This window comes from Amia ocellicauda, chromosome 13 (genome assembly GCF_036373705.1).
Source record: "Amia ocellicauda isolate fAmiCal2 chromosome 13, fAmiCal2.hap1, whole genome shotgun sequence".
NCBI lineage: Eukaryota > Metazoa > Chordata > Actinopteri > Amiiformes > Amiidae > Amia > Amia ocellicauda.
In genome coordinates, this window is record NC_089862.1 from 13271742 (window position 1) to 13298278 (window position 26537).

The 26537-nt window shown below is 40.8% G+C and overlaps 3 protein-coding genes across 3 annotated transcripts; 2 read left to right on the top strand and 1 right to left on the bottom strand.

Moving 5' to 3' along the window:
• Positions 1 to 369: 369 nt before the first annotated feature.
• spata18 (spermatogenesis associated 18) lies at positions 370 to 10435 on the bottom strand. Its single transcript, XM_066719932.1, has 12 exons — positions 10217 to 10435; positions 5930 to 6035; positions 5505 to 5620; positions 5157 to 5275; positions 4863 to 4958; positions 4599 to 4733; positions 3718 to 3952; positions 3296 to 3454; positions 2997 to 3172; positions 2637 to 2760; positions 1654 to 1728; positions 370 to 771 (listed from the first exon to the last, which is right to left on the bottom strand). The coding sequence occupies exons 1-12, from the start codon at positions 10301 to 10303 to the stop codon at positions 715 to 717; spliced, it is 1485 nt and encodes a 494-aa protein (XP_066576029.1). The 5' UTR covers positions 10304 to 10435; the 3' UTR covers positions 370 to 714.
• A 1053-nt stretch (positions 10436 to 11488) lies between these two features.
• Positions 11489 to 17768, top strand: sgcb (sarcoglycan, beta (dystrophin-associated glycoprotein)). Its single transcript, XM_066719933.1, has 6 exons — positions 11489 to 11573; positions 12418 to 12627; positions 14556 to 14741; positions 15028 to 15219; positions 15349 to 15480; positions 15589 to 17768. The coding sequence occupies exons 1-6, from the start codon at positions 11559 to 11561 to the stop codon at positions 15793 to 15795; spliced, it is 942 nt and encodes a 313-aa protein (XP_066576030.1). The 5' UTR covers positions 11489 to 11558; the 3' UTR covers positions 15796 to 17768.
• Positions 17769 to 18636: 868 nt separating this feature from the next.
• lrrc66 (leucine rich repeat containing 66) lies at positions 18637 to 26216 on the top strand. The gene is made up of 5 exons (XM_066719934.1): positions 18637 to 18734; positions 19361 to 19846; positions 21453 to 21622; positions 21911 to 22250; positions 22535 to 26216. Exons 2-5 carry the CDS (start codon positions 19390 to 19392, stop codon positions 25594 to 25596), a joined length of 4029 nt encoding a protein of 1342 aa, XP_066576031.1. The 5' UTR covers positions 18637 to 18734; positions 19361 to 19389; the 3' UTR covers positions 25597 to 26216.
• The last annotated feature ends 321 nt before the right edge of the window (positions 26217 to 26537 follow it).

A 26537-nucleotide genomic window follows, 5' to 3' on the forward strand; every position in this document is an offset into this window, starting at 1 on the left:
TTTTATTTTTTTACAAGTAATAAACTAAACATCAAAATAGTATTTAAAAAACACACTCACAATCACACAAACCACAAAGACAGCTACAACCACGGCACCATCTGAGTAATACTGTAAATCAATAAGCACACACTGGGGGCTTCTGGAAGAATTTGAAATAGGATTAGAGTAGACATGAATGTGGAGGATTGTTCAGAGTTATACCAATTTTCTAAAAAACATAAAACTCTGGATAGCCCCATGCAAGGTGGTGTTACACAGTTCCCCTGAGTATTTCACACGATTCAGTGAACTTTCCATGGTTTTTGTAGATAATAAATTAATGTTTTTAACAGTGAAAGGATTTGAACGTTTACACAAACAACAGAGAAGTGTGAATGATATTCATTGCAAGGTCAACGGTAGCAACAACTAAAGTGCCCTTGTTCTGCAGTACCAAATCAAGGGATGAAGAAACAAATAGAAACACAGATGCAATGTAAACTCTAACCCAACTTAGGTAACTTATGCTTCTGTGATGGCCTGCTCTGTGTGAATGCTATTGTGCATTACAAAATGAAAGAATTATACCAACAATGAGCCCATATGAGTGTTTTTACTTTAAAGTCACATTATGCTGTTGTGACTGCAGAGGTCCTGCCTGCAGCAAAATACATCGACCGAGAGGAATGCATTGAGTGGGAGATGGACCCAGGCTGTCCCATGCAGATGTGATTAGAGACGGCTGGGGGACAGGCGGCCTGGTGAGGGACTGCGGCTGCGACTGGAGCCCTGGAACACAAAACACAGCAGCGGTCAGTACAGCCACACACCTGTCACCTCTCTCCTTCAGCTGGCAGTGCTGCCTTATTCAGCCCCCTGAACACATGATTTGTTCACTTATGTTAAAGTTATATTGCTGCAGGCCAGTTTTGCAGCCAGTCTTGTTCTGAAAGTCTATAGTATGACGCAGGGATCACTGCATAGCTAGAGCAGCACGAAGGCTATTATGACTGGGTTCCTTTGAAACTTTCACCGTGGCACGTTTAGGGATAAGTAACTCAGTGAAAACAAGCTTTTTCTTGTTGAATTTTGCATTGCAGTCTGTGATCAGTGGAGATTTGTTTCCAGTTAAGGGGTAGAGTTTTATTTGTGTTATTTTATTTTGTAGAAGACATGTCAGTGGTGCCAGAAGACCTCCCCTCCACTCCCCTTCCTCCATAGCCCACTACTTTTCATCCCTTGCCCCTAACTGGTGGAATGACCTTCCCTTTGAGGTGAGGATAGCATCTTTCAGACTGTACCTGTAATTTAGTATTTTATTTCCGTGTGGCTCTTGAAATTGGACTTAGCTTATCATACTGCTTGCTTTTACATTACTAGTACTAGTTATTTTGATTTCCCCTCTGCCACCTTCCCCTTAGCGCTTAACTATGACTGCACACCTTGTCTGGACTTATTAGCTTTTACAGTCGGATGTAAGACTTGTATTTTGTATTATCTGTATAATTTCCTATGCACTTGTGTAATTTTGAACTTGTAATTATGTTTTGAGCTGTACAGTATTATTGCACTTTTATAATGCTGTTCTATTTTGTAAGTCACCCTGGATTAGGGCATCTGCTAAGAAATAAATAATAATCATCATCATTATTATTATTATTATTAACTTACTAGGGTCCGGCAGGGACTGCCAGTGCGGGAACGCAGAGGACTGGAGCTCCTGCTTCGGCTTCTTCGAGGGGACCACTGCAACAAAGCACATCGTTACTATTAGTAGTAGTACAATTATTATTGGTGTAAATAAACTTACTGTGATACATCATAGTGACATCCCTCGACTGGCACCTTACACTGGCTGTGTCATTCAACCAATCAACTAACTAGCTAACACCACCACTAGCTGGCTCAATATTGCATGAGAGGTGTCACCTGGGGCCTCCAACCACTAGATAGCCCTGTGGAGCTGCACTATTATTTAGTAGATGCAATAAAATAAATGTTATTTTGTTTTTCCACCTCATTGTGAGCATTATGATGATGTGATGACTACAGCATGTGGAAGTGGGAAAAGCATGTTCATAGAGCATAGGATTTATTTTCTGCCTATTAAGTAATCATTACATAGCAATGCATATTTATAGCCAAATGTAAGTGCTGTGAAACCCCATCTGGTTTGTTCACTGATCCAGTCTTATCTCTTGCACTTGGGACCATCTCATAAAATATAACTGAGTTCTATACGTATCAATAATTTGATAATCAATAAAGTGTCCAGATTCTTTATCACAAATTAATATTGCATCTCAAGATTTAATTAAGCAATTTAGTAATAAAGTCAGGCTCAAAATAGGCAATTCGTAATAAAGTAAACCTTGGGTCTTCATTAAATGAAGCAATATAATCCATTTTAAAATTAACCAAGCTACCGGAAATTGTCCCATATGGTTGGCAATAACAAGTGTCAATATTTAAACCTTCTCTTATGTACACTGAAAAAAGGAAAGTGCTAACAGTATCTTAATGATCTGGTCCAGTATTTATATTATAACCCTACAGAGTGATCATCAATTGCACAAAAGGGAAGTACTACATACTATATTTGAGTATCAATGGTTGTGAAGTGAGGTGGATCATGTGTTTAAAAGAGGACATACTAGAGCTCCCCTCTTGGTAACGGCCTCTCCTTTTACTATGACAGTGTCTCCCTCCATCAGCGTCGGCCACACGTGGTATGCCACCAACGGAGCCGTGTACTCCGAGTCAAAACTGCGCCGATACCTGCACAACGACACCCAGGGAAATTAGCGCATTCTGACCAGAACTGACAGCCTGCATACTCACAGTCAATAGAGAAAGAGAGACTCCCAGTGGTGAATATCAGAGTTACATATGAATGCAACTTTGATTTAGTCATACAGTGTAAAATACAATATATAATACTACTGACATTTTAAATAAATTTGTCTCTTTCTTTGTATAATTGTCTGTGGTTAGTAAACATTCAGCAGACTCACTTGCTGTCGCTGTACAGCTCTCCATCTGTGGTGAAGGCCAGGTCCAGGGGGGGCTCCAGGGTCTGCATGGAAAAGGCCACACGACACACTTCACGGATGAAGCTGCCGATGAGGATGAAATCAATCTCTGGGGGGAAGGAGATCTTGGGATTCACGTTCATGGCGCTGATCACCTCCTAGATGAGATCGTTAGAGAAAAAGCAGTCCAATTAGGTCCAAAAGAGAGCTTTCGGAAAGTCGTCGAGTAACTTGACACATCCTTGACCACAGGATAAGACGGGTCAGAAGGGGTAACTTACATTGACACTGGACTGCACGTCATAGAGGTCCAGATTTCTAACAATGTAGTCCACCACAGCATCATCCAGTGACTCTGGGCCCATGTGTGTGGGAGAGAGAGTCTTCCTCACTCGCAGTTTGAACTGTCTGAAGGCCATCTTAGCAGCATGGAAGGACTCCTTAACTCACAGGATCAGAAAGCCAATTATCAGCAATGTGGAAATTTCTCAAGTATTAAAACCAACACACAGGCTTTTAAGGGCTCAACCAACATGTCTTGCAACACGCTGGACCCTGGCAGCAGAAGACCACTAAAACATCAACAAAGGCGAGTCAAGGCACCTCTAAAACTGCTGACGAGCCTGTGGCACAGGGTTTGCTACAGCATAAACACTCCCCAGGGTTCCCCGTTTCCCTGGTCTGTCTCTAAAAAGGTTCCTACCACAGTGGCGATGAATATGATCCTCTGCACCATCTCCAGGTCCTCTATGTAGCGGCGGAGGAGGCTCTGGGCCTCCAGGCGCTCGGTGGTGTACAGGTCACTGAAACGCGAGACCAGGCGAGCGTGCCGAGAGGAGTTGGTGAGCTGGGCTCGGGTCGGGGAGTCGCTCCTCAGCAGGGGGCTGGGGGAGCGGCTGCGGCGAGGCAAGGGGCTGGGGGAGCGGCTCCGTGTCAGCCTGGAGCACGCAGACACAGGGTAGAGCACAAAGGAATTGAGCTGGAAACCCTTGCTCTAAATTCACACGTTAACAGGGATCATCCTGTTCAACATCAGAAGCCTTATGTGTGTGTCTTCCAGCCAGGAAATCATCAAATCTTCACATTTACAACCTTAAGGGACCAAGATTTGCTTTTTTTTTTTCTTCGGTTTGCTGTTCTCTCTATTCAAAATCATTATTGTTATCAAATTTGTCAAGGATATGATACAAATATTTTCTGTCCAGGCAGGGATTCAATCTCACATGCATCTGCTTGTAAGTCGGACACACCAATCTCTTCTGGTAAAACGTTCTCAGTGGTTTTGATGGTGGTGGTTATACTCAGGATAAGAGAGTGACCCTGGCCTTATCATATTAACAGAGGATTGAGCATGAGATAACTGTTTAACAGATCTGGGGTCAATTACAGGTCAGTTACAGTCCAATTATACCATTGTCATGCAAAATATTTAAAAATATGGTACTATTGTCACCCTTTACAGGCCCCCACCTTACTTACTGACAATCACAACATATAATATAACTGTTTATATTGCTTTGTATATTACCATTCATGCCATTCAGTATAATTGTAATTCTAATATCCACAGGTACAACTGCCTACCTGTCCTGCAGCAATGACTTCTCCGCAGTCAGAAAGGACACCTCTTCCTTCAGCATGCGGATCTGTCTCTCGTAGTCATCCAGCACATCTACCTTCCGCTTGTACAGGTCAGCCTGATCACACGCCGCTTGCAGCCTGCAAGGCAATGTGGTCAGAGATCAGAGAGGGTCAAAAGAGCTCAGTATCAACATCTGACATTTATTTAACTTTTTTAACTGAAAATAAATGCTAAAGGTACATTAAACTACACTTGGAATCACTCACTCGGCTTTGAGCTGAAGTATTTCATCCTCTGTAGCTAGTAGTGTCGTTGCTGACTTATTTTTGGTATCATCAAGTTCAAATTGAGCATCTTCCAATCTGAAAAACATGTGTTGTTGTTATTATTATTATTTTAATCAATTGCACAAAAATAATAGTTCATACACTCACATAAACATGTACATTTTTATTCACAACTCTTTTCTCCAGTGCCAGGTAGGGTAACAGCTGAGTTGGCTTTTCATTGGTTTTAAGGGGTTTTTTTCTCTTAAAATGATATCTTAAGGACAAACTTACTCCTGCTTTACAGAGTCCAGCTGATAACGTGTCGAATTCAGCTGTGATTCCATCTTTTGTATTTCATGTTCGTGGGATTGAGAAAGCTCTCTTATCTTCTTTTCTTTCTCCATTGATTCCTAAAAGCCACAGACACATACACATAAACAGGATTGCATAGATAAATATAAATATAAACTTTTTCCTCAGTGGTTAAATGAGTAAATGCAGTCGGCCTTTACAAGCAATTTCTTACAACTTCAGAAGTCCACCCTAATCAATGGTTCCTGTCTGAAACAATGTTGCTGCATGAGGATGAACAACAAAAGAATATAGTCTGCAAGTATAAACCACAACACTCTGGATTACCTGGATCAGATTAAGGCTGGTATTCGAGGTCACTCCAGAAGAGGCCATAGTGAAACAAGAGCCCAGCCACGGCAAGAGACGAGATTTCAGTGTTTCAACCCCCGCATAATGCCCGCCTGAGATTAAAAGCAAAAAACATCAACATTTGATTTGTCGACAGCAACTTAATTCAATAGAGAAACAAACAATATCCTTGTCTGCATCAATCTGAATTACTTAGGAAGCCATTGCTCCTGAACTAACACTGCACTAACAAGATGTTTGGAATAATAACAGCTTATAATGAGAGTTTTCAGCGAGTACAGTATGACCGTCACTTCTCCTGGTCAGGGATCTGTCAGGGCTTGTCGGGGATTTTGTCTGTGCTTGAGGACTAGGACTGCATCCTAAGTTTGCAGCACAAGGGCACAAAGGAAATGTCTGACCTTCTCTGGCAGTGAGGTTCAGGATGGTGAATAGCTGTCCCTGAATCTTTGAGGTGAGTTCCACCAGCTCACAGCACCGGTTCAAATTTTGGTCACAGGAGATGAGCTATAAGGAAAAAATGGCCAACATCCATTGCATAAATTCATTAAATTGATTAATTAAATAAAGCAATGTCTTTAGACACAGATGCAGAGTTTCAAAGAGAATGGGTAAGTGCAGAACGTAGGAGAGAGAGGAAGGTACATCCAGAGGAAGATAATCATGAGGACAAGAGGGGGATGATCAGTTGTACCTTTCAAAAAGGATGACCATATAAAGGATGGAATCATTAACTTTGTAGGTATGACATGGACAAGGGAAGCTATATCAAAGCAAATGGAAACATCATGGGCAGTCATTCATCCAGCAGTGGATTGATATAGGCTGCTGCTGATGATGAAATATACATATACCTTTGTTGTCTTTGAGCATTTTGTATGTTTCCTGAAGCAAAAGGAAAATATTATCAGAAAGCAATTGTATTGTAGTTTTAACAGTTGTTGTACCACAGTAATAGTGTTCACAGCTTCAGTACTAGTGGTAGCTCAAATAGTAATTAGTAGTCAAACTGGGTGTGGCGGTTGTACTAAGATTAGTGCAACTATTGTACTGTTTCATACTGAAGAAAATAATAAGACAGTTGTAATTGTATCTTTCAGAGTTTTTTTATTGCTTTAAAATAAGGGGGTAGCTTTTCAAGTAAATAGCCCTATTATCTAAATGTTTAATTAAGTTACAAGTTTACTATCATTGCTGGCAAACAAACTACAGAATGTTTAATGTGTAATTTTAACTTCCCAGCTCGACCTGTCGACAAACTGAGAGGAGCTTGACCATTGCACTGAACTGCACTGAACTGCACTGGTTGCACTGAACTGCACTGGTTGCACTGATTGCACTGATTGCATTGGTTGCACTGAACTGCACTGATTCACTGTTTGCACTGAACTACAGTGTTTCACTGTTTCACTGATTGCACTGATTGCACCGATTGCATTGGTTGCACTGGTTGCACTGTTTCACTGATTGCACTGTTGCACTGTTTCACTGGTTGCACTGTTTCACTGTTTCACTGTTGCACTGATTGCACTGTTTCACTGTTTCACTGTTGCACTGTTACACTGTTACACTGGTTGCACTGTTTCACTGTTGCACTGTTTCACTGTTTCACTGATTGCACTGTTTCACTGTTTCACTGTTGCACTGATTGCACTGTTTGCACTGTTTCACTGGTTGCACTGTTTCACTGTTTCACTGGTTGCACTGTTTCACTGTTTCACTGATTGCACTGTTTCACTGTTTCACTGATTGCACTGTTTCACTGTTTCACTGTTTCACTGATTGCACTGTTTCACTGTTGCACTGTTGCACTGATTGCACTGTTTCACTGTTGCACTGATTGCACTGTTTCACTGTTTCACTGGTTGCACTGTTTCACTGTTTCACTGTTTCACTGTTTCACTGATTGCACTGTTTCACTGTTTCACTGATTGCACTGTTTCACTGTTTCACTGTTGCACTGTTTCACTGTTGCACTGATTTCACTGTTTCACTGTTGCACTGTTTCACTGATTGCACTGTTTCACTGTTTCACTGGTTGCACTGTTTCACTGTTGCACTGATTGCACTGTTTCACTGTTTCACTGTTGCACTGATTTCACTGTTTCACTGGTTGCACTGTTTCACTGTTTCACTGTTGCACTGTTGCACTGTTGCACTGTTTCACTGGTTGCACTGTTTCACTGTTTCACTGGTTGCACTGTTTCACTGTTGCACTGTTTCACTGTTTCACTGATTGCACTGTTTCACTGTTTCACTGATTGCACTGTTTCACTGTTGCACTGTTGCACTGTTGCACTGTTTGCACTGTTTCACTGTTGCACTGATTGCACTGTTGCACTGATTGCACTGTTTCACTGTTGCACTGTTGCACTGATTTCACTGTTTCACTGATTCCACTGTTTCACTGTTGCACTGTTGCACTGATTGCACTGTTTCACTGTTGCACTGATTGCACTGTTTCACTGTTTCACTGATTGCACTGTTTCACTGTTGCACTGATTTCACTGTTTCACTGATTCCACTGTTTCACTGTTGCACTGATTGCACTGTTTCACTGATTGCACTGTTGCACTGTTTCACTGATTGCACTGTTGCACTGATTTCACTGTTTCACTGATTTCACTGTTTCACTGTTTCACTGATTGCACTGTTTCACTGTTTCACTGTTGCACTGATTGCACTGTTTCACTGTTGCATTGATTGCACTGTTTCACTGTTTCACTGTTGCACTGATTGCACTGTTTCACTGTTGCACTGATTGCACTGATTGCACTGTTTCACTGTTGCACTGATTGCACTGTTTCACTGTTTCACTGTTGCACTGATTGCACTGTTTCACTGTTGCACTGTTTCACTGATTGCACTGTTGCACTGTTGCACTGATTGCACTGTTTCACTGTTGCACTGTTGCACTGATTGCACTGTTTCACTGTTGCACTGATTGCACTGTTTCACTGTTGCACTGTTGCACTGATTGCACTGTTTCACTGTTGCACTGATTGCACTGTTTCACTGTTGCACTGTTGCACTGATTGCACTGTTTCACTGTTGCACTGATTGCACTGTTTCACTGTTTCACTGATTGCACTGTTTCACTGTTGCACTGATTTCACTGTTTCACTGATTCCACTGTTTCACTGTTGCACTGATTTCACTGTTTCACTGATTCCACTGTTTCACTGATTGCACTGTTGCACTGTTTCACTGATTGCACTGTTGCACTGATTTCACTGTTTCACTGATTTCACTGTTTCACTGTTTCACTGATTGCACTGTTTCACTGTTGCACTGATTGCACTGTTTCACTGTTTCACTGTTGCACTGATTGCACTGTTTCACTGTTGCACTGATTGCACTGTTTCACTGTTTCACTGTTGCACTGATTGCACTGTTTCACTGTTGCACTGTTGCACTGATTGCACTGTTTCACTGTTGCACTGATTGCACTGTTTCACTGTTTCACTGATTCCACTGTTTCACTGTTGCACTGATTGCACTGTTTCACTGATTGCACTGTTGCACTGTTTCACTGATTGCACTGTTGCACTGATTTCACTGTTTCACTGATTTCACTGTTTCACTGTTTCACTGATTGCACTGTTTCACTGTTTCACTGTTGCACTGATTGCACTGTTTCACTGTTTCACTGTTGCACTGATTGCACTGTTTCACTGTTGCACTGATTGCACTGTTTCACTGTTTCACTGTTGCACTGATTGCACTGTTTCACTGTTGCACTGATTGCACTGTTTCACTGTTGCACTGATTGCACTGTTTCACTGTTTCACTGTTTCACTGATTGCACTGTTTCACTGTTGCACTGATTGCACTGTTTCACTGTTTCACTGTTGCACTGATTGCACTGTTTCACTGTTGCACTGATTGCACTGTTTCACTGTTTCACTGTTGCACTGATTGCACTGTTTCACTGTTTCACTGTTGCACTGATTGCACTGTTTCACTGTTTCACTGTTGCACTGATTGCACTGTTTCACTGTTTCACTGTTGCACTGATTGCACTGTTTCACTGTTGCACTGATTGCACTGTTTCACTGTTTCACTGTTGCACTGATTGCACTGTTTCACTGTTTCACTGTTTCACTGATTGCACTGTTTCACTGTTGCACTGATTGCACTGTTTCACTGTTTCACTGTTGCACTGATTGCACTGTTTCACTGTTTCACTGTTGCACTGATTGCACTGTTTCACTGTTTCACTGTTGCACTGATTGCACTGTTTCACTGTTTCACTTTCGGAAGGAAGGGTATCACAGTCGCCATGGCCACAAGCGTCCATAGAAACCAAACTCCGTGAATCAGTGCGTGCTGATCACACTAGTGCGCAAACTCCAGTTTTATGCTTCCCTCCCTTTATTTTGCCACTGCATTTCTTTAGTTTGCAAATTGGAAACTTCTAATCTAAAAAAAAAAAAAAAAACCTCTCCAGATGGAAACTATGAACTATCTGCATGTTATTTTAGTATTAAAATATATCATCATTATGTTATGTAATAATGTCCCTTACCCCAGGACTAGGCACTGGAATTTTGAAAGATGCATTTTAATTCGGCTTGTATTTTGACTTGAGCCAGAGCTGAAACTTTAATACCGCGTGTAACAGTCGTTAAAAAAAAAACACCATTTAAAACCATGCAACTGGAATAAAATCATTCTCTGTGACTTACATGATAATCTTTGTACCAGGATTCAAGTTTGTCTTGCAGAAGAGAGTACGGAGCGGTGCTCGCCAGTCTCCTCAGTGTGTCAGCCATTGCTGGTCACCTCTTTAATTCTTAGGAAGCTTTTGTTGTGTTACAGATGCTCCGTGGGATTGCAACTAAGTATCCTGCCCGAGTAGCTCAGTGACAGACGCCTCTGGTATTTATAGCCGGGGTGGCAGCGCAACCTTTGACGTCTGCTTTGCTCTGATGCCACGGACGCCGGGCACAATGTCAGCTGTTGTAGCAACGCCAGTTCCCGAGACACAGTGTTGGGATTGCAGCCGCACCAAGTCCTGTCACATACATACTCATGCACACTGAATATCTATAGCTTTGCAATTGCAGGCATGTGTCCCTTCTGTTGCATTCACCTCTGTGACATAAAAATGCCCATTGCTCACATGCCTTACAAGTCACACTTTTTATATTTGTATTGATGTATTCACTCAACTCATTTAATTACTTATTGATTGACTTTGAAGGGTGTTTAAAACCAACGGGCCAGTTAACATGTACACTTATATTACAATTTAGAAGCTTCAAACATATTTGTTGGCCACCAAAACACATGTATTTATTTTTAATAATGTTGATGGTAGGATATAAATCTTTACTGAACTTTCTAGAGAGGTGCGATACACATAATAGATCCTACAGTGTGAATCCACATATCTTAAATGAATAGACCCAAGTTAAAAAATAAATGCATGCATTAAACATCTTTTGTAGCACATGAAGTATCGACAGATTAACAGACTTGTTCATGTGTACACGTCTGAAGTGGCAGGCTTTTGCTTGTTTGCTCAATAGCCTATACAAAATTGTACCTGTCCTTTAAAGTCACGGTTTAACACACTGTAACCGTGAATAATGCATCAATCAATATCCCATGCATCTTCAAATATATAATCACACAGGAGATTGGAAATGACATCCAAGTAGCCAAGTATTTACAATGCAAAACTGGATCTCAAGCTCAATGGGTCTTATTTTGGCTTTTCTTTTTTAGAAACCGTCCCCACAGCATTCCCGAACCAGCCGCTCCTATTGGCCAGGCGGCTCCAGGAATGTACCATGTGGGCACACACTCGCACACTCTGCATTCAGAGCAAATTTACATATAAAGAGCATATTTCTATTGATTTTTCTTTAATCATATATTTCTAAATAATCCTTAATTTAACAGTGAGACGGGGCTTTGGTGTGGCGCGGTGCTGTGGGTGGCTGGTGCGGAGGACGGGATGGTGCGGTCCGGCGTCTGTCGCCAGCTGTCAAACCGTCCGGGAGCGGAGGGGGAAGGAGCATCATGGCGTCCGAGCAGGTCTGTTATGGGAATAAAACATTAACTTTTGCTTTTTTTTTTTTTTTTTTAAATCAATGTCCTTTAATCGCACGGAAGGCTGCCAGTTGCGGGATGTAACCGAGGAAAACACGTCCATTGTGCGCGGTGCCCGTGTCTGCGCAGCTGCGTGGCTGGAACTGCAGAGACTGGGTGTTTTTAATTAGACTGCCCAGTGGAAAATCTGACTCGGGTGCCTGCCTAATGATATAGGATGCATACATTTAAAACGGTTATTTACAGTCTGAAATAAAAGCTGTTTATTGTGATATGGGCCTGCTATAAATAAATATACGTTTTACTGAAGCAATACGCGTAGCTGTGCATATTTCTAGCTGGATGTTCTGAAAATAAATACTGAGAAGGCATATGCAAATTGCTGAAAACAATTAAGGTAATACAATTCCTATTGGTTATTAGGCCTAACTGGTTGTTTTTTCACCCCTTCAGAGTTTATTGTTTTTATCTAAGATTATTATTATTATTATTAATAATAATAATAATAATAATAATAATAATAATAATAATAATATTATACGTCGTTAATATTTGCCTAACCTAATTAAAATTATTATTTAATGCTTTGGCAGAAAATGTTTTATTAGCTTACTGGAGACAATACATACAACATCTAATTCTCTTTGATTATGACTAGGTCTACTCGCTACACATCCCTCCTCTAGTCATACTATTCCAAACAAAACCAAAAGGGCATTGTGTGGACATGGGGGATAAACTATATCATCTGCTCCCAGGATGTCGAAAGAATAGCTTATGAGTGCGCTTGTTTGACATGCTTTTCTTCTTGGAACGCACGCTGTTACAGGAAAGCTCCAACGGTCCTGTGAAGAGGTCCATGCGAGAGAAGGCCATAGAGCGCAGGAGCATTAACAAGGAGCACAATAGTAACTTCAAGGCTGGCTATGTGCCCATCGAGGAGGAGAGGCTGCACAAGACTGGCCTGAGGGGCAGGAAAGGCAACCTGGCCATCTGCATCATCGTCGTCCTCTTCCTGTTGGCTCTCATCAACTTGATTGTAAGCAAACTGCGCTGTTACTCGGTTACGCTTAATGCGTGAAACCAAGGGCCCTGTTGAGGATCCTGACGGGTGACTCTGCCCATCTCATATTTAACCTCCCCTGCTCCTCTCATACCTCCCCTCTTCTCCTCCAGCTGCACTGGCTCCCTGTTTATTGTCGCTGCTTATTTTAATTCCTTACACTAGTTTATAAATCCCTCCATGGTCTCACCCCACCCTACCTGTCTGCTCTTGTCACTTACTATGTTTCTTCCTGTCCCTTACGCTCTCAAACCCTGTTGTCCCTCTCGGTCCAACCCTCCCCCCCCCCCCGTGCCCAATCCCGTTTTCGTTCCTTTTCCCTCCTGGCTCCCCTTCATTCCAGCAAACTCCCACTCAATATAAAGCAGTCCCCTTCACTATGCAGTTTTCGCTCCTCCCTAATAACACATCTTTTCACCCTGGCCTATCCCACTGCGTGCTCTAGCCCCTAACCCCCGGTCAGGACCCTGCGTGTTTGCCTATCCCTGCCCTAACTTCTGTTCTCATTGTAGCACCAATCTCTACTTTCTCATCCTTGCCCAATAAATGTACCTTCTTCCTTCAGCCAATTCTCTTGATTTAACCATTTAGTTAAAAAATTGTTAACCGCCTTGGTTAAAGGCGCTATATAAATAAATAAATAAATAAATAAAGGAAGAACCTGAATAAATGAGTGGAGGAACATAATGAATGCAGATGCCTCCAAACAGGTGTACTGCATGATACAATTAAGCAATTAACATCCTATCATACTCTGGCATGTATAAAAATGCTGAGCATGCCCAGGTGAGCTCGATTGTGGTTCAAGATGGCAAGAGGATCTAAGTGGCTTTGAAAGAGGGGTCATTATTGGGGCATGAATGGCAGGAGCTTCAGTCACAAAGACGCTCAACTGGCTCGTGTTCTGGACAAGTGGGCGAGTGCATGTGTGGGACACCAAGAGAATGGTACAGGCCTGACTGCTGGACCCCTACAGTGAGGGGGTCCGGAGGCTCTGTTATGCTGTGGGGGGCATTTTCCTGGCATGGTTTGGGTCCACTTGTCCCCTTAGAGGGAAGGGTCACTGCAAATCATGACAAAGTTATTCTGAGTGATCACCTTTATCCTATGGTGAAACATTTCTGTCCTGATGGGAGTGGTCTCATCCAGGATGACAATGCCCCCATCCACAGGGCACGAGGGTCACTGAATGGTTTGATGAGTATGACAATGATGTGAATCATATGCTGTGGCCTTCGCAGTCACCAGATCTCAACCCAATTGAACACCTATGGGAGATTTTGGACCGACGTGTTAGACAGCACTCTCCACCACCATCATCAAAACCCCAAATGAGGGAATATCTTTTGGAAGAATGGTGTTCATCCCTCCAGTAGAGTTCAGAGACTCGTACAATCTGTGCCAAGAGCATTGAAGCTGTTCTGGCAGCTCATGGTGGCCCAACACCTTACTGAGACAATTTATATTGTTTTTTCCTTTAATTTGTCACTCCTCTGTATCTTTGTGTTTACAAACGTATGGCCTACATTGAGTTGACTGTGCTGTTCTTTTGTGTGTTTTCCGTGATCAATGTGAGTGTGATGTTGTATTCGAGGAGAGATCGGGGTAGAAGATTTGAAAAGGCTGGCTTCTGATTTTGCATCACTTCCTATCTGATGCTGTCATGAGTAGGACAATCTCATGTGGGGCTGGTTAATGTCTCTTAATTAATTCCATAGGAATTTAATATTTAAACTATCAACTACAAATAAATAACAGTTCCCAGTTTGGCATTGGACCATTGTTAGGTTGTGTAAATGTTTTAGCTCTGGCATATTTACTATAAAATGTAAAGTATTCCCATAACCACGTGAGTACAGCTTTTAGGATTGTGAATGATTCATCTTCATCTCCCTCCCTTCCAGATCACGCTCGTGATTTGGACAGTGATTCGCATCGGCCCCAACGGCTGTGACAGTATGGAGTTCCACGACAGCGGCCTACTGAGGTTTAAGCAGAAGTCTGACATGGGCGTGGTGCACCCCCTGCACAAGAGCACCGTGGGGGGCAGGAAGAACGAGAACCTCGTCATCACAGGGAACAACCAGCCGGTGAGAGTAGGCAGCAGCGGGCACCAGACCGGCACACGGAGCTGGCACATTCACACAGATAGGGTTCACTTGCATGTCTGTATGGAACCAAGAAAGTTTTTTGCAATGTGATTTGTTAAGAAGTTACATAATGCCCATGTGAAAACTCCAGGTTATTTTTTTTTTCTTTTTTTTTTTTTAATTCAATCCCGTAGTACATTTAAGTAATCATGGCATTGTATGTATGATTCTCCAATACAGCTTCCATGGTCTGAACAAGAACTGACGTGCTTTCATTTTGGTCCAGGTGGTTTTTCAGCAAGGAACCACTAAGCTGAGCGTGGAGAAAGAGAAGACCTCCATCACCAGTGATATCGGGATGACGTTTGTGGACCCTCGGACCCAGACGACGTTCTTCAGCACAGACTTCGACAACCATGAGTTCCACCTGCCCAAGGGGGTTAAGATACTCAACGTGCAGAAGGCCTCTACTGAGAGGGTGTGCTCTTGGTTCTTCTTCTTTACCTGTTCACTTCTCTATTAAAGCTTTCTCTAGGAACAACAGTTTTTGGTAGCACTGTTTAAAGTAGCTGTTCTCTCCTCATTGCTCCCATGTGTGTCCTTGCAGATCACAAGCAATGCCTCCAGTGACCTCACCATTAAAGTCGACGGCAAAGCCATTATTCGTGGCAATGAAGGCGTGTTCATCATGGGAAAAACTGTCGAGTTTAGAATGGGAGGAGATATAGAGCTAAGGGCTGTGAGTACCACAATTTAATTGGCTTTTGTCATACTTGTATCACTCGGATACACACATTTTAGCTGCAGATGTGTAGTTGATGCACTGTATTTATTTTTCTTCTACTAGGAGAACAGCATTATCCTGAACGGCTCCGTCATGGTCAGCCCATCTCGAATCCCCAACTCTTCCACCGGGGGGGAGCTGTTCTTTGACGAGGGCATGGAGCGCTACAAGCTCTGCATGTGTGCGGACGGGACTCTGTTCAGGGTTCAGGTGAAAAACAAGAACATGGGCTGCCAGACCTCGGACAACCCATGTGGAGTGGCTCACTGAGGATCGGACGGACGCGCGCTATGAGCCGCTTCAGATGGCCCTGCCAGAGCAAATTAAGTCCCGCCTTCAAAGAGAACAAGTAGAATAAGACTTTCTCTAGTGCAGTGATTCCCATTTTCAACCTGGGAAGACTATTGACAGCCCAGGTTTTTGATCCATCCAATTTATAAAGGTTCATGCTCCAATCTTTATGGGAAATATGTACAGTGCATGTCTAGCATACTAAAAAACCTTTTGTCTTTCCATAATACTCTTTTATAACTTGGCAAATGAAGCCTGAGGGCTATCAGAAGGGCCCCAGGGAAACACTGCACTAGGGATGGCACACATTTTTATACATATATTGTGTTTTATACCGATTTGCTTTTGTGCAACCAAAGACATAGGGATTTTATTTTACTGTACTTTTTACAGGGCTTTGAACATTTGAAAAAATGCATGCAGGATGTTTTTGTATGTCAAATATTACCAGAACAGTATTATGTTTTGAGTGACAGATGTTTCTTGTAAAATATGTGTATTAAACAGATGCTGGCTCTTAGAAGACAGTCCTTAAAAGTGTCCAGTAATATCTGGTTATACTGTGGTGATCAGGGAGCAGAACCCCCTTATCAGCTTAGTTTTAAAAAATTATGTTATTTGGTTTAAAAATATGAAATGTCAGCATTATCCTCTGATCCAGGGTTTCCCAAATCGGCCCTGGAGGACACCCTGTCCTGCTGGTTTTTATTCCAGCTGAGAGCTCAATTGCTTAATTGAATCCTTAATTTAACTAACAATGCAATATAAAGCTCAATTATGTAATTAAGAGCTTGATTGAAACCAAAATCAGCAGGGCAGGGGTTCCTACAGGACCGGTTTGGGAATCCCTGCTCTAATCAAACCGTTATGTTAATTCACATGACTTCACAGAAAGTGACAAATACCATTGAGTTTTACACAAAAGTATATATACTTTTTATAGTATATGTTTTTTTTTTTTGTATTCCTGTCACATCTCAAAGATAGGTGACATGATTCATCAGTATTTTATTTAAGTTAATTTATTGAATAACTGTATATCAAACAGTGTTTTTTTTAAAGGTCTAGGAAACAAGTTTCATTGCCGTCCAGATTGTCAGTGCACTCCTCATTAGGTTTGATTAGTAGCGCTTGTACTGATATGCATCCCTGAGTGTCCTTCAGTTTGTTCTAGTGCCAAAAAGTATTAACTTAAAGACATTCAGTGAAACGTCCTCAAACGGTTTATTCTTTGTTTGTTTAATGTTTTGGTTGCTGTTGTTTTTTAAACTTACAAATTGCAGTACATACTTTACTGAATATGATCATATTTTATGATACTTATATTTTCAGTGGAAAAGGAACTTGCACTGACATTTGATGATACTAAAACTGTAAATTAGTTTTAAACAGTGTTATGCTTATGCTGAAGCAAATTCAAACAAAACTCATGACAGATTTGATTAATTGTGCAATATAACCTTCATAGTGCTGTTTAATAAGCAAGGCTATTCATCTCTATATTTATTTTGAGTGTGTTTTCTAATGGCAATACCTGTAACTTTTTACATGGGAATTTTCAAATGAGAAAAAATCATCTTAGAATGTATTAATGATTATCCAAGAGAATACTGTTTTTAATATTTTTTCATGAAGTGAATTTGATTTCCTCTGAAGGTTGTTAATATGCATTAAAGGGGGGTCCAGTGGACTCTGACACTGCAGGCTGTGTCTGGAGAGGCGGGACACCCAGTGGCTTCTGACCGTCTTGTCCAGGAACCATGACGGAGAGAGTGTGGTGCTTGGACTGTCAATTGCCTTTCTCCAAATGTTGTGAAAAGGATCTATTGGGGATGTCCATCCATTATCATGGTGTAGCGCCACACAAATTGTATCTCAAATCATCACATGACGATACTAATGTTTGCTAAGTTTGCAATAATAAAGAACAGTGCTGTTTGAAATTTTAAAAAGGTGTATTTCTTTTCAGTTACTTGGTTTAATAAGATACAGATCCATACAATACAGACCTATGTAAAATAGCTTAAGATTTTTTTTTCTTCTTTACAAAGGTGTGTGATTTAAAAGAAAGTTAAAAGGGGAGCTCATGCTGTTAATTTTATATTTTCCTCCACCACTAAAATTTAAATATTGTTTATCAAACTATTATCTACTTCTAATTTAAGCATTCCTATTGTGCTTAAATTCAGCGGTTGCGGTGCAATATACTTTGTTCCCGTGCAATGTATTGCTGCACTTGCTTCACAAATTTTGTAAACTCTGGCTTGATATAAAAGATGGTGTAGAATAGAACTGATTTTTTGATTTCTTTGCTTGTTTGTTTGGTCTGAGTGATGAGAATGAATGTTCCAGTCCATTAATTTTGCCTTAAATTCACAGGGGTATTTCTTTAATAGTGAATTGGAGAAATCGAAGATACTATCTGAAGTACCTAGCAGGATGCTTGCACAGACACTAAGTAGGACATAAATAACCCATTGCAGCAGACACTGAATCTTTGAATCCCACTTCCAATCAAACAATATCAATTAGCATCAGTCAGTCGATACTGTGGCCACCTTTAGTATAAGCTAGCCAGAGCATATTGATGCCAAAATGTAATTGCATGTTTCCACACATATAATAATAATTATTCAGGACACTAGTATGTAAATAAATCGCAGGTTAAGTATGCAATTGGCTTTTATGAGGCTGATCATATTTTTTAGTGATCCTAAGAGTGAAAGAGTAGTAAGATATTAACTCAAGCGTGTGAATCATTTAATAGACATACTGTTAAAAACTGCTGCACTACTGCATACTTCTGTAGACTTTGATCTGTTGTTCGGGTTGCTTAAAGGTAAGAAAGTGCTTTGGCAGTGAGCATTACAGTGAAGGAGTCACAAGACAATTTGATCTCTGAGGAATTATAATTCATGGTAAGTGTTTTACTATTTAATTTAATTTAAAAATATAATAACCATTTTAAAATAAAAATGTTATGACTCATGCAACTAACTAAATCATATGAGACGCTTGGTTTACATATGGATGTAGGTGTGTATGAATGTTTACATACAATTGTAGACACTTAAATATATTTTAATTTGTGTTAGAAATACGTTTATCTCAGTATTACAATGATTATGGTGTTACTGTTACTATATTTTTAAACCAAATAAATATTGTTCTTTATTTGAAATTCCCCCAAAGTTAAACTGAAAGGGCACATTTTCTGCAGGGGGTAATGAATAATCTAATGAGATTGCATTTGTATATTCTGTCTTTCAAGTTAGAAACAGTTTGTTTTTGTGACATAAAACATGGAATAATGAAAGTACATAAAAATACCTATGCATTTTCAAAACACTTTAACAAAGGATATTATTTTTCTTCTTGTTAGACATGACCTGTCTGATCAACAGCAATAGGCACAGAGCTTCACCACTGAGCAGCTATACAATATTAATTGATTCCACTATTGGCACAAGTTTTCTGCATTTGATTTTGAAGATTAAATATTTCTGAGAGGTGTGGGTGTACTCTGTTCTTTGCTCTGCCACAGGACAAGGTGCAATCAAGTCTTGCATAAAGATGTTCCCGGTGGCGTTGCTGCTCCTCCTGTGTGCCCTGTCTACACCCACAGCTCTCCAGATCCCCTCTCCATCCCACTGCCCGGCCCCCTGCCTGTGTGAGGCACCGGCAGTCATGAACTGCTCTGCCACCAGCCTGTCCTCACTTCCCCGGCACGTCCCGCCCTCCGTCACCCTGCTGGACCTCACGCACAACAGCATCACTTCTCTGACGCTACGCAGGGTCAGCGGTGGCGGCTGGGGAGTCACCCAGCTCAGGCTTGGACACAACAGGATCCGTGGGCTGGCCCTGTGTGCTGAGGGGACTAGGCCTGCTGTGGGAACCATGGCTCCAGCAGACAACAGCCTGGTGGCCCCTGCTCCCTCACAGCCAACCAGACTCGGGCGTTGTAGGACTTGGGCTCCCAATCTCCAATTGCTGTCACTTGAACAAAACCAGCTGAGCACTATTCCGGAAGGTGAGTGGCAAGCTTAATAAATATATTATTTTTGGCTTTAAAAATGTCCCCCTAACAATCACACTTATTTTTTTGAAAGTTATCAGGTAAATTCATACTGGTATTTTCCAAGCAGTTAGGAAATAAAATATTCGTCTTCATATAAATATTGTACATTCATTGTACAGAAATTGATAAACATTTGTCTTCATTTTTATATTTATATTGACCTGAAACAAATAATAATTAAGGATTCCACAGGATTCCACAACACAGTTGTTTTAATGCTGAATAACAATGACTTCTATATTATAGACTTCTATATTGCATTTTCTTGCTCATAGTGTACTATGCTCCTGGAAATCCCTCAGGGTAAAGGCCTTTTGCTTTGAAGTAAACTATAGTAATACAAATATTTCTAGATATTCCAGATATTAACACTAATTAAAGACGTCAATAAGGAAATACTGGAATGTAATTACATCCTGCATTGTGAAACTATACAAAATATCTAAACCGAACACATACCATGATGAGAATTTAATGTAATCTTAAAATAAACATTTAAAAATAATCATACCTGATGTTTCCCTGAGATGATCTGCTGTCAGACTCTGGAGGCTGAGTCATTAATCAAAGACTCAGGGCTTTTTCCATTACATATTATCCTCCACATACAGCCAAGTTCTCCTGGAGCTCCGACAGTGAGGCGTATGAATCCACCTGTGTAGGTCATTGCTTTACTCTGGGCAGTCTGGCTCTGAAATCTGACAGAACAGAAAATGGAAACTAACCTCTCTTTACTGACACACTAGTGATGGAATTGAATTTACGCTTTAGGTATATCCTCAGGTATAATCTGGAGATCTGTTGAAGAGCACAGAGCCCAGATTCGGGAAATAACTATATTAAGAGGAGGTGAAGATAAACGGATATGTTTTCTTCACATCCAACTTACTTAAGAGCACATAGTTTGAGTACCCCCTCGCTGTGTTTTGTACCAAGATATTGGTGTAATTAAAGTACTATATCCCTCTATATCTCTATAATCTGTAGTGTTTTGATTTTGAAGGCATGCAGTCTGTTATCTAAAGAATTCAGGTATTTTACACAGTGTACAGAGTGGGAGACTGTAAACCGTGACTGCCTTAGTCACCGCTGTTGCTATGATAGAGGGTTGCAGGTAGGGGCTTGTGTGGAATGTTTAAACAGGAAATGAAGTACAAAGTCACTGGGGAAAACAACAGCCTTGAAAGAAGAGGCTCTCGTCTAAGTTATGTAAAGTAAAGTCCAAAGATGACTAATGATTTGAATGGAAAGATTTCTAAATTACCAGGAGCCTTTGTACTTAGTCCTTTGTTAGACACTTTACTACTGTTATACAGGCATTCAGTCTCATATGCTATTTAATTCTCTGTCGTGATAAAGCATTATACTTCCTTCTGGATTCATTTATGTTCTGCTTGGTTTGTTTCTCTGCTTACTTGCCTGATTATTATTAGGCGGTTCGACTGAAAATGGGGACTCGACATCATATACTATAACACGGCCCACATCAGTGGAGGTAATCAAAAAAGAGCAATGTATGTGTCTGTATCAGATAGATTTGACCATTTTTGTCTTCCAGGTCTCGGATGGTATCAGTCACTGCAGGTGCTAGAGCTGTCCCACAACAGAATATCTGCAGTCCGAATGCAAGACCTCCAAAGCTGCACTAAGATAACCGCTCTTTACTTGCAGCACAATATGATTTCCACCATTGACCCACTGGCATTCAAGGATTTGAGAGAACTAAAGGTAACAATTATCTTTACTCTTAACAAATAAATACCTCCTGGAAAGACTAACGTGCAGTTTTCTGCTCATATCCACTGCTTTTTGCAAAGAGAAATCATCTCAGTGAAACTAGAAATTTCACAAATATTGTTATTTATTGCTATTTAATTATTTTCATAGAATGTCAAAAAGATAAGATCACAAAACTGCAAAACGCTTACCTTACACGAAAACAGAATCCATGTTATCTTGTCTCTGTGTAAATGCAGTACAAATAACTCCCAAGTTCTGTGTTTTGCTTGACACTAGGTTCTCAATCTCAGTTACAATGCGCTGACCACAATACCATCAACTGCCTATCATTCGCTTCGAAATCTTCATCTCAAAGTGGATGTGACGAACAACAACTGGATCTGTGATTGTGATCTTCTGACCATCAAGAAATGGATGGGCTTTTATGGAGGAGTTTCAAACCAGGCCTGGCATATGATCTGTAAAGAACCTTCACATTTATCGGGAAAGGATTTATTAAATGTGGAAGACTCTGAGCTGGTCTGTGAAACACCTGCCAGCACATCTGGCCTACTCCAAGAGGTGACTCTGGACATGGGAATAACAATGGTACTTCCTTGTCGGATTTCAGATAAAGGTAACCAACAAAGATATGTCCATAACCCATTGATAGAAAAAAAAAAAAGATTTACAAAATTATAAGTAACATATATAAAAATATCAATAGTTCCACGGCAATATAATTCCTTAAATAAAATAATGGAAATTAATAATTTATTCATTAAAATAGAACACAATGAAAGTAACTATGAATGTTAAAATGAATAATCCTATTAATGTTCATGGAGTTACACAATTCTTTGTGTTAATTCTGGGATAACAATTGTTCCAGAAAATTGCAATCTCTCTTCTCTCTTCCAGATTCAGCTCACACATATTGGTGGACACCACATGGACAAGTTTCCAAAACCAGCCAAAGCTATTTTAGACTTGATGACAAAGGAGACTTGGTGATTACAGATGTTAAAGAAAGTGACGAAGGACTTTATGTGTGTGTTGCTGGGGAAGATCAGGGAAGTATCTCTGTTCTTGATGTACATGTGCGCAGAAATAGCCCTGTGCAGATCTTTAGAAGGACCAGGGACATTGGGTTTCCAGAAGAGAGAACACAGTCCGAATTTATCTTGGCGGTCTGCCTGTCTGTCTTTATCACCTTCATTTGTGCTTTTTGTATTGGAGCAGTGGTCAGACCTTTCCTGGATGTCCTTTGGAAGAGGATTCGTCCACAGAAAAAGACTGCAACTGATTGTATGCATGAGAATAAAGGATTTTCAGGGGACAATGAGAGTATACAGACCAGAGATGGAATACCATTTGGGGAGAGCCATCCCATGTGCAACAGATTTACATTTGATCACACCCAGCAAACCAACACCCCATACTATGTCACTGTCCTCCCAGAGCAGTCCGGCTCAGACAACCTGCAGGGAAGCTCATCCAAAAACAGCAGCATTAGCAGCACACAGGGTATACAAGTTACGTATAATAAAACCACAGGAGACAAACCAGGAGACTACAACATTTATGAAAATATTGCTGCATCAACACCTCCAAAGCAACCTTTTCACACAGCTGGGCCAAACCAGCACATCAAGGAAGAAGAGAGCCTGTCAACCCAGCTCCAAACACAGCTTGACGGCACTGACATCTCAGAGCACTCGCTGCGTGACACCGATTTAGAAAGCATCTCTTTCAGTGGCAGTGAGGGTGAAGACTATTACTCTTCAATTAATTTGCAAGGGCAATCTCAGACTCAACCTAGATATAATGTGGATTCAGAACTTTATCAAAACGTTGCTGACGTTAAGGTAGTGAATGAGAACACCTCTGTCCGCACTGCTCTTCAACCACAAGAAGATGACTGGCACAACGTCAACACAGGCAGTAGGATCCCATGTCAGCAGCCCCCTCCGACAACCCTGTCACCCATCTATAGTGAGGCAGAAAACAGTTCTGTGAATACGGAGGACACAGGGGACCTTGAATTCAGCAAAAAGGGTGCAATAAAAACTATTTGGGAAGCCTTTTCTGCAGCAGAGCTCGAAGACACTTTTGAGCAAGAATTGGATCGCTCAGGAGCCACTGTCCAGGTCTCCCAGGGATCGGCATGTGAAGTAATGGAAGATTCCCAAGGAAGTGGACCTCCACACCAGCTACAGCAAGAGAATGATTCTTTGAACATCTACCACAACCTGAATCCCAGGCCAGATTCCTTCAGGGAAAATGAGGACTTTGGAGGAACCATTCAAAATGTTATCTCAAACACTAAAGAAGCAGAACATGATATCAAAGGCAATGAAGAACTGACAGAGGTAATACAGCAACAGTGGAGTCCAGAAAGTGGAATGAGCTTTGAGTTCAGTGATTCCGATATGGAGGATAAAGTGAAAGGCCACTGGGTTTCAGATTTCAACTCAGCTCAGCAAGTAAAGATGGAAGCATGGCCTCCTTTTGATGGATCTATGCCAGATAAACCAAAGGAAGCACAGGAAAATGTATTTCACAGCAGCCCTAAGCTTTTGAATAGTAACTCAATGAGACAATATGCAGGCCTCTGTGGGGAAGGTTTTTCAGAAGAATATCGTGCTGAAAATGTTCAATCCCAGGGCAGTATTAAAAAAAACAAAGAATTAAGTGGGAATGTACAGGAAGATGATGATGAATCTGTGGCATACAGACCTCCGAATTCTTCTCATAATTTTAACAAAGGGAAAGAACATGTACAGCAATCGGGGGAAGATGTTGAAAAAGCTACAGTGGGGATAGGCAGCACTGTACTTGACCCTTCAGATCTGGATCATAATGTTTCTGTATCTGAAACAGGTATAGATGCCAAATTATGTACATCCGAAATGGAAGAGCTGCCAGAGACAAATTCTGAAAAATATAAAGGTCTTGACAATGCAGAGGACAACAATGGTGTAGTAGCTGAGGGGTGGACTGTCTTTGAAGATTGCCATGTGACTGCCAAAGAACCACAGCAGTGGTCATCTGAAGTCCAGGTTGCACGGGATGTAGACTTCAGTGAAGCATTTCCACCAAGATATTTTCCACAGCCTGTGAGTTACCCAAGCACTCAGTCACCTGAAGATGAAAACTTGTCTGATTTCACTCTGCCCACAAAGAGCAACATTACTGAAACACTTAAAACTGCACAAAGTAAACCTCAAGGTGAAGGTGTGGGCGAGGTAAGCAGTCTTACTCCGTCTACATACAAAAGCTCTGGTATCTTTGTAGCAGAGGACGTCTCCAAGCATCTGCAGCCAGTGATACATTCAACCAAAATCCAACAGATCGATAGAGAGTCCTGTGACGAAGAGGTGATGGAATCATCATGGTTGACACACACACAAAAGGTGACAGAACCCATTAAAAAACTCTCACATGCTAAACAAAAACTGGACTGGACAAAGGGAGGATTTTTTGTTCAAAAGAGAAAAGCAATGGATAACTTCACTGCCTCCTCCCACACTTCCATGTCCAAAAACACTGAAAACCCTCCAGAGGAAAATCAGGCGGAGAACACATTGTCAACAGAACACAAATCATTTATGACAACCAGAATATCAGGAGCTGGAACATCAGAACACATTGAACCGTTCTCGACAGAGCAATTCATCGGCATGTCTGTGTCAACAGCAAGCGACACAGAGCAAAACTCTTTACAACGATTACACAAAGAAACGACAGACACAGACACAACCCACAGGAGGGAGAGTTTGAGTTCAGACTCTTCAGATGAACAGGGTTGTGATGGAAAACAAGATTTTGATGATTATCATCTCAGTATTAACTTTTCAAACACAGAGGAAAAACAGCTATTTAGACAAAATGATAGAACTCTGACTACTCGGTCACCAACAGGAATGGAATATCCCCCCGTCATTTTAGAAACCAGCAAAGATGAGGGAAGTGAAGCTTAAAACATCTAAAACTGTAGTATTAACCTGGATCTGGAAATTATATTTACTGTGTATTGTTATGTATTTTTTTTTTTTTTTTAAATACTGACATAAGTATTTGGATTGTCTGGGCATCAGCACAAGGCAGATGGATACATTTGTTGTGCAACTATTTAAATGGTACAATCATGCATACAAATAATACAATTCTTAAGCTTAACTCACATATTTTTAAATGTCTTTTGAACACTTAGAAATCCAGTTAAATACTGTTAAATTAACTAATAGATGTATTTAAGATGGTACACATTATTAATTGTCAAATTAAATAGATAATCTAGTAGTTAAGCATAGCACAAAAATGTTGTATAAAACAGAAAAAAACAAATTGGCTTACAACAATCATGCCGGCTTTCCAAGCATCTTTGATAGTGTGCACAGTAATTATCTGACATTGTAAAGCAGCTGTTTTGTATAGGTGTGTTGGGTACAACATCTGTGCAGAGAACCCATATCATTTGCAGTTTTTACTCATATGCACACGCCAAAACAAACTTTTTGTTCCAGGTTCAAGACAAAGGTGCATAACAAAATTAAACACATCATACAAATAAAAACGTGCTCTGCACCATCAAATGAAAGCCACCCCTGAAAAGAAAGCACTGTGTTATTCGTATTTATTGAAAGATGCCCTGTGAATGACAAACTGATACATTTAGTTACACATTGCAGAAACCATTTAACTTTATGCACAGTATTTGAGAGTCCACTCTAAATCCACATACCTTCCTCAATCCTGAATTCAGATTTTATAAAAAAAATCCCAACACCACCCAGATGGGCAGCTGGCAACAGAAGCGTTTCTTGTCTTCAGGTTTTCCAACATAATTATCCATTTGTTCTTCACAGTCATTCCTATGTTCAGATACAGTATTGTAACATATTCAAATAATTCATTAGTG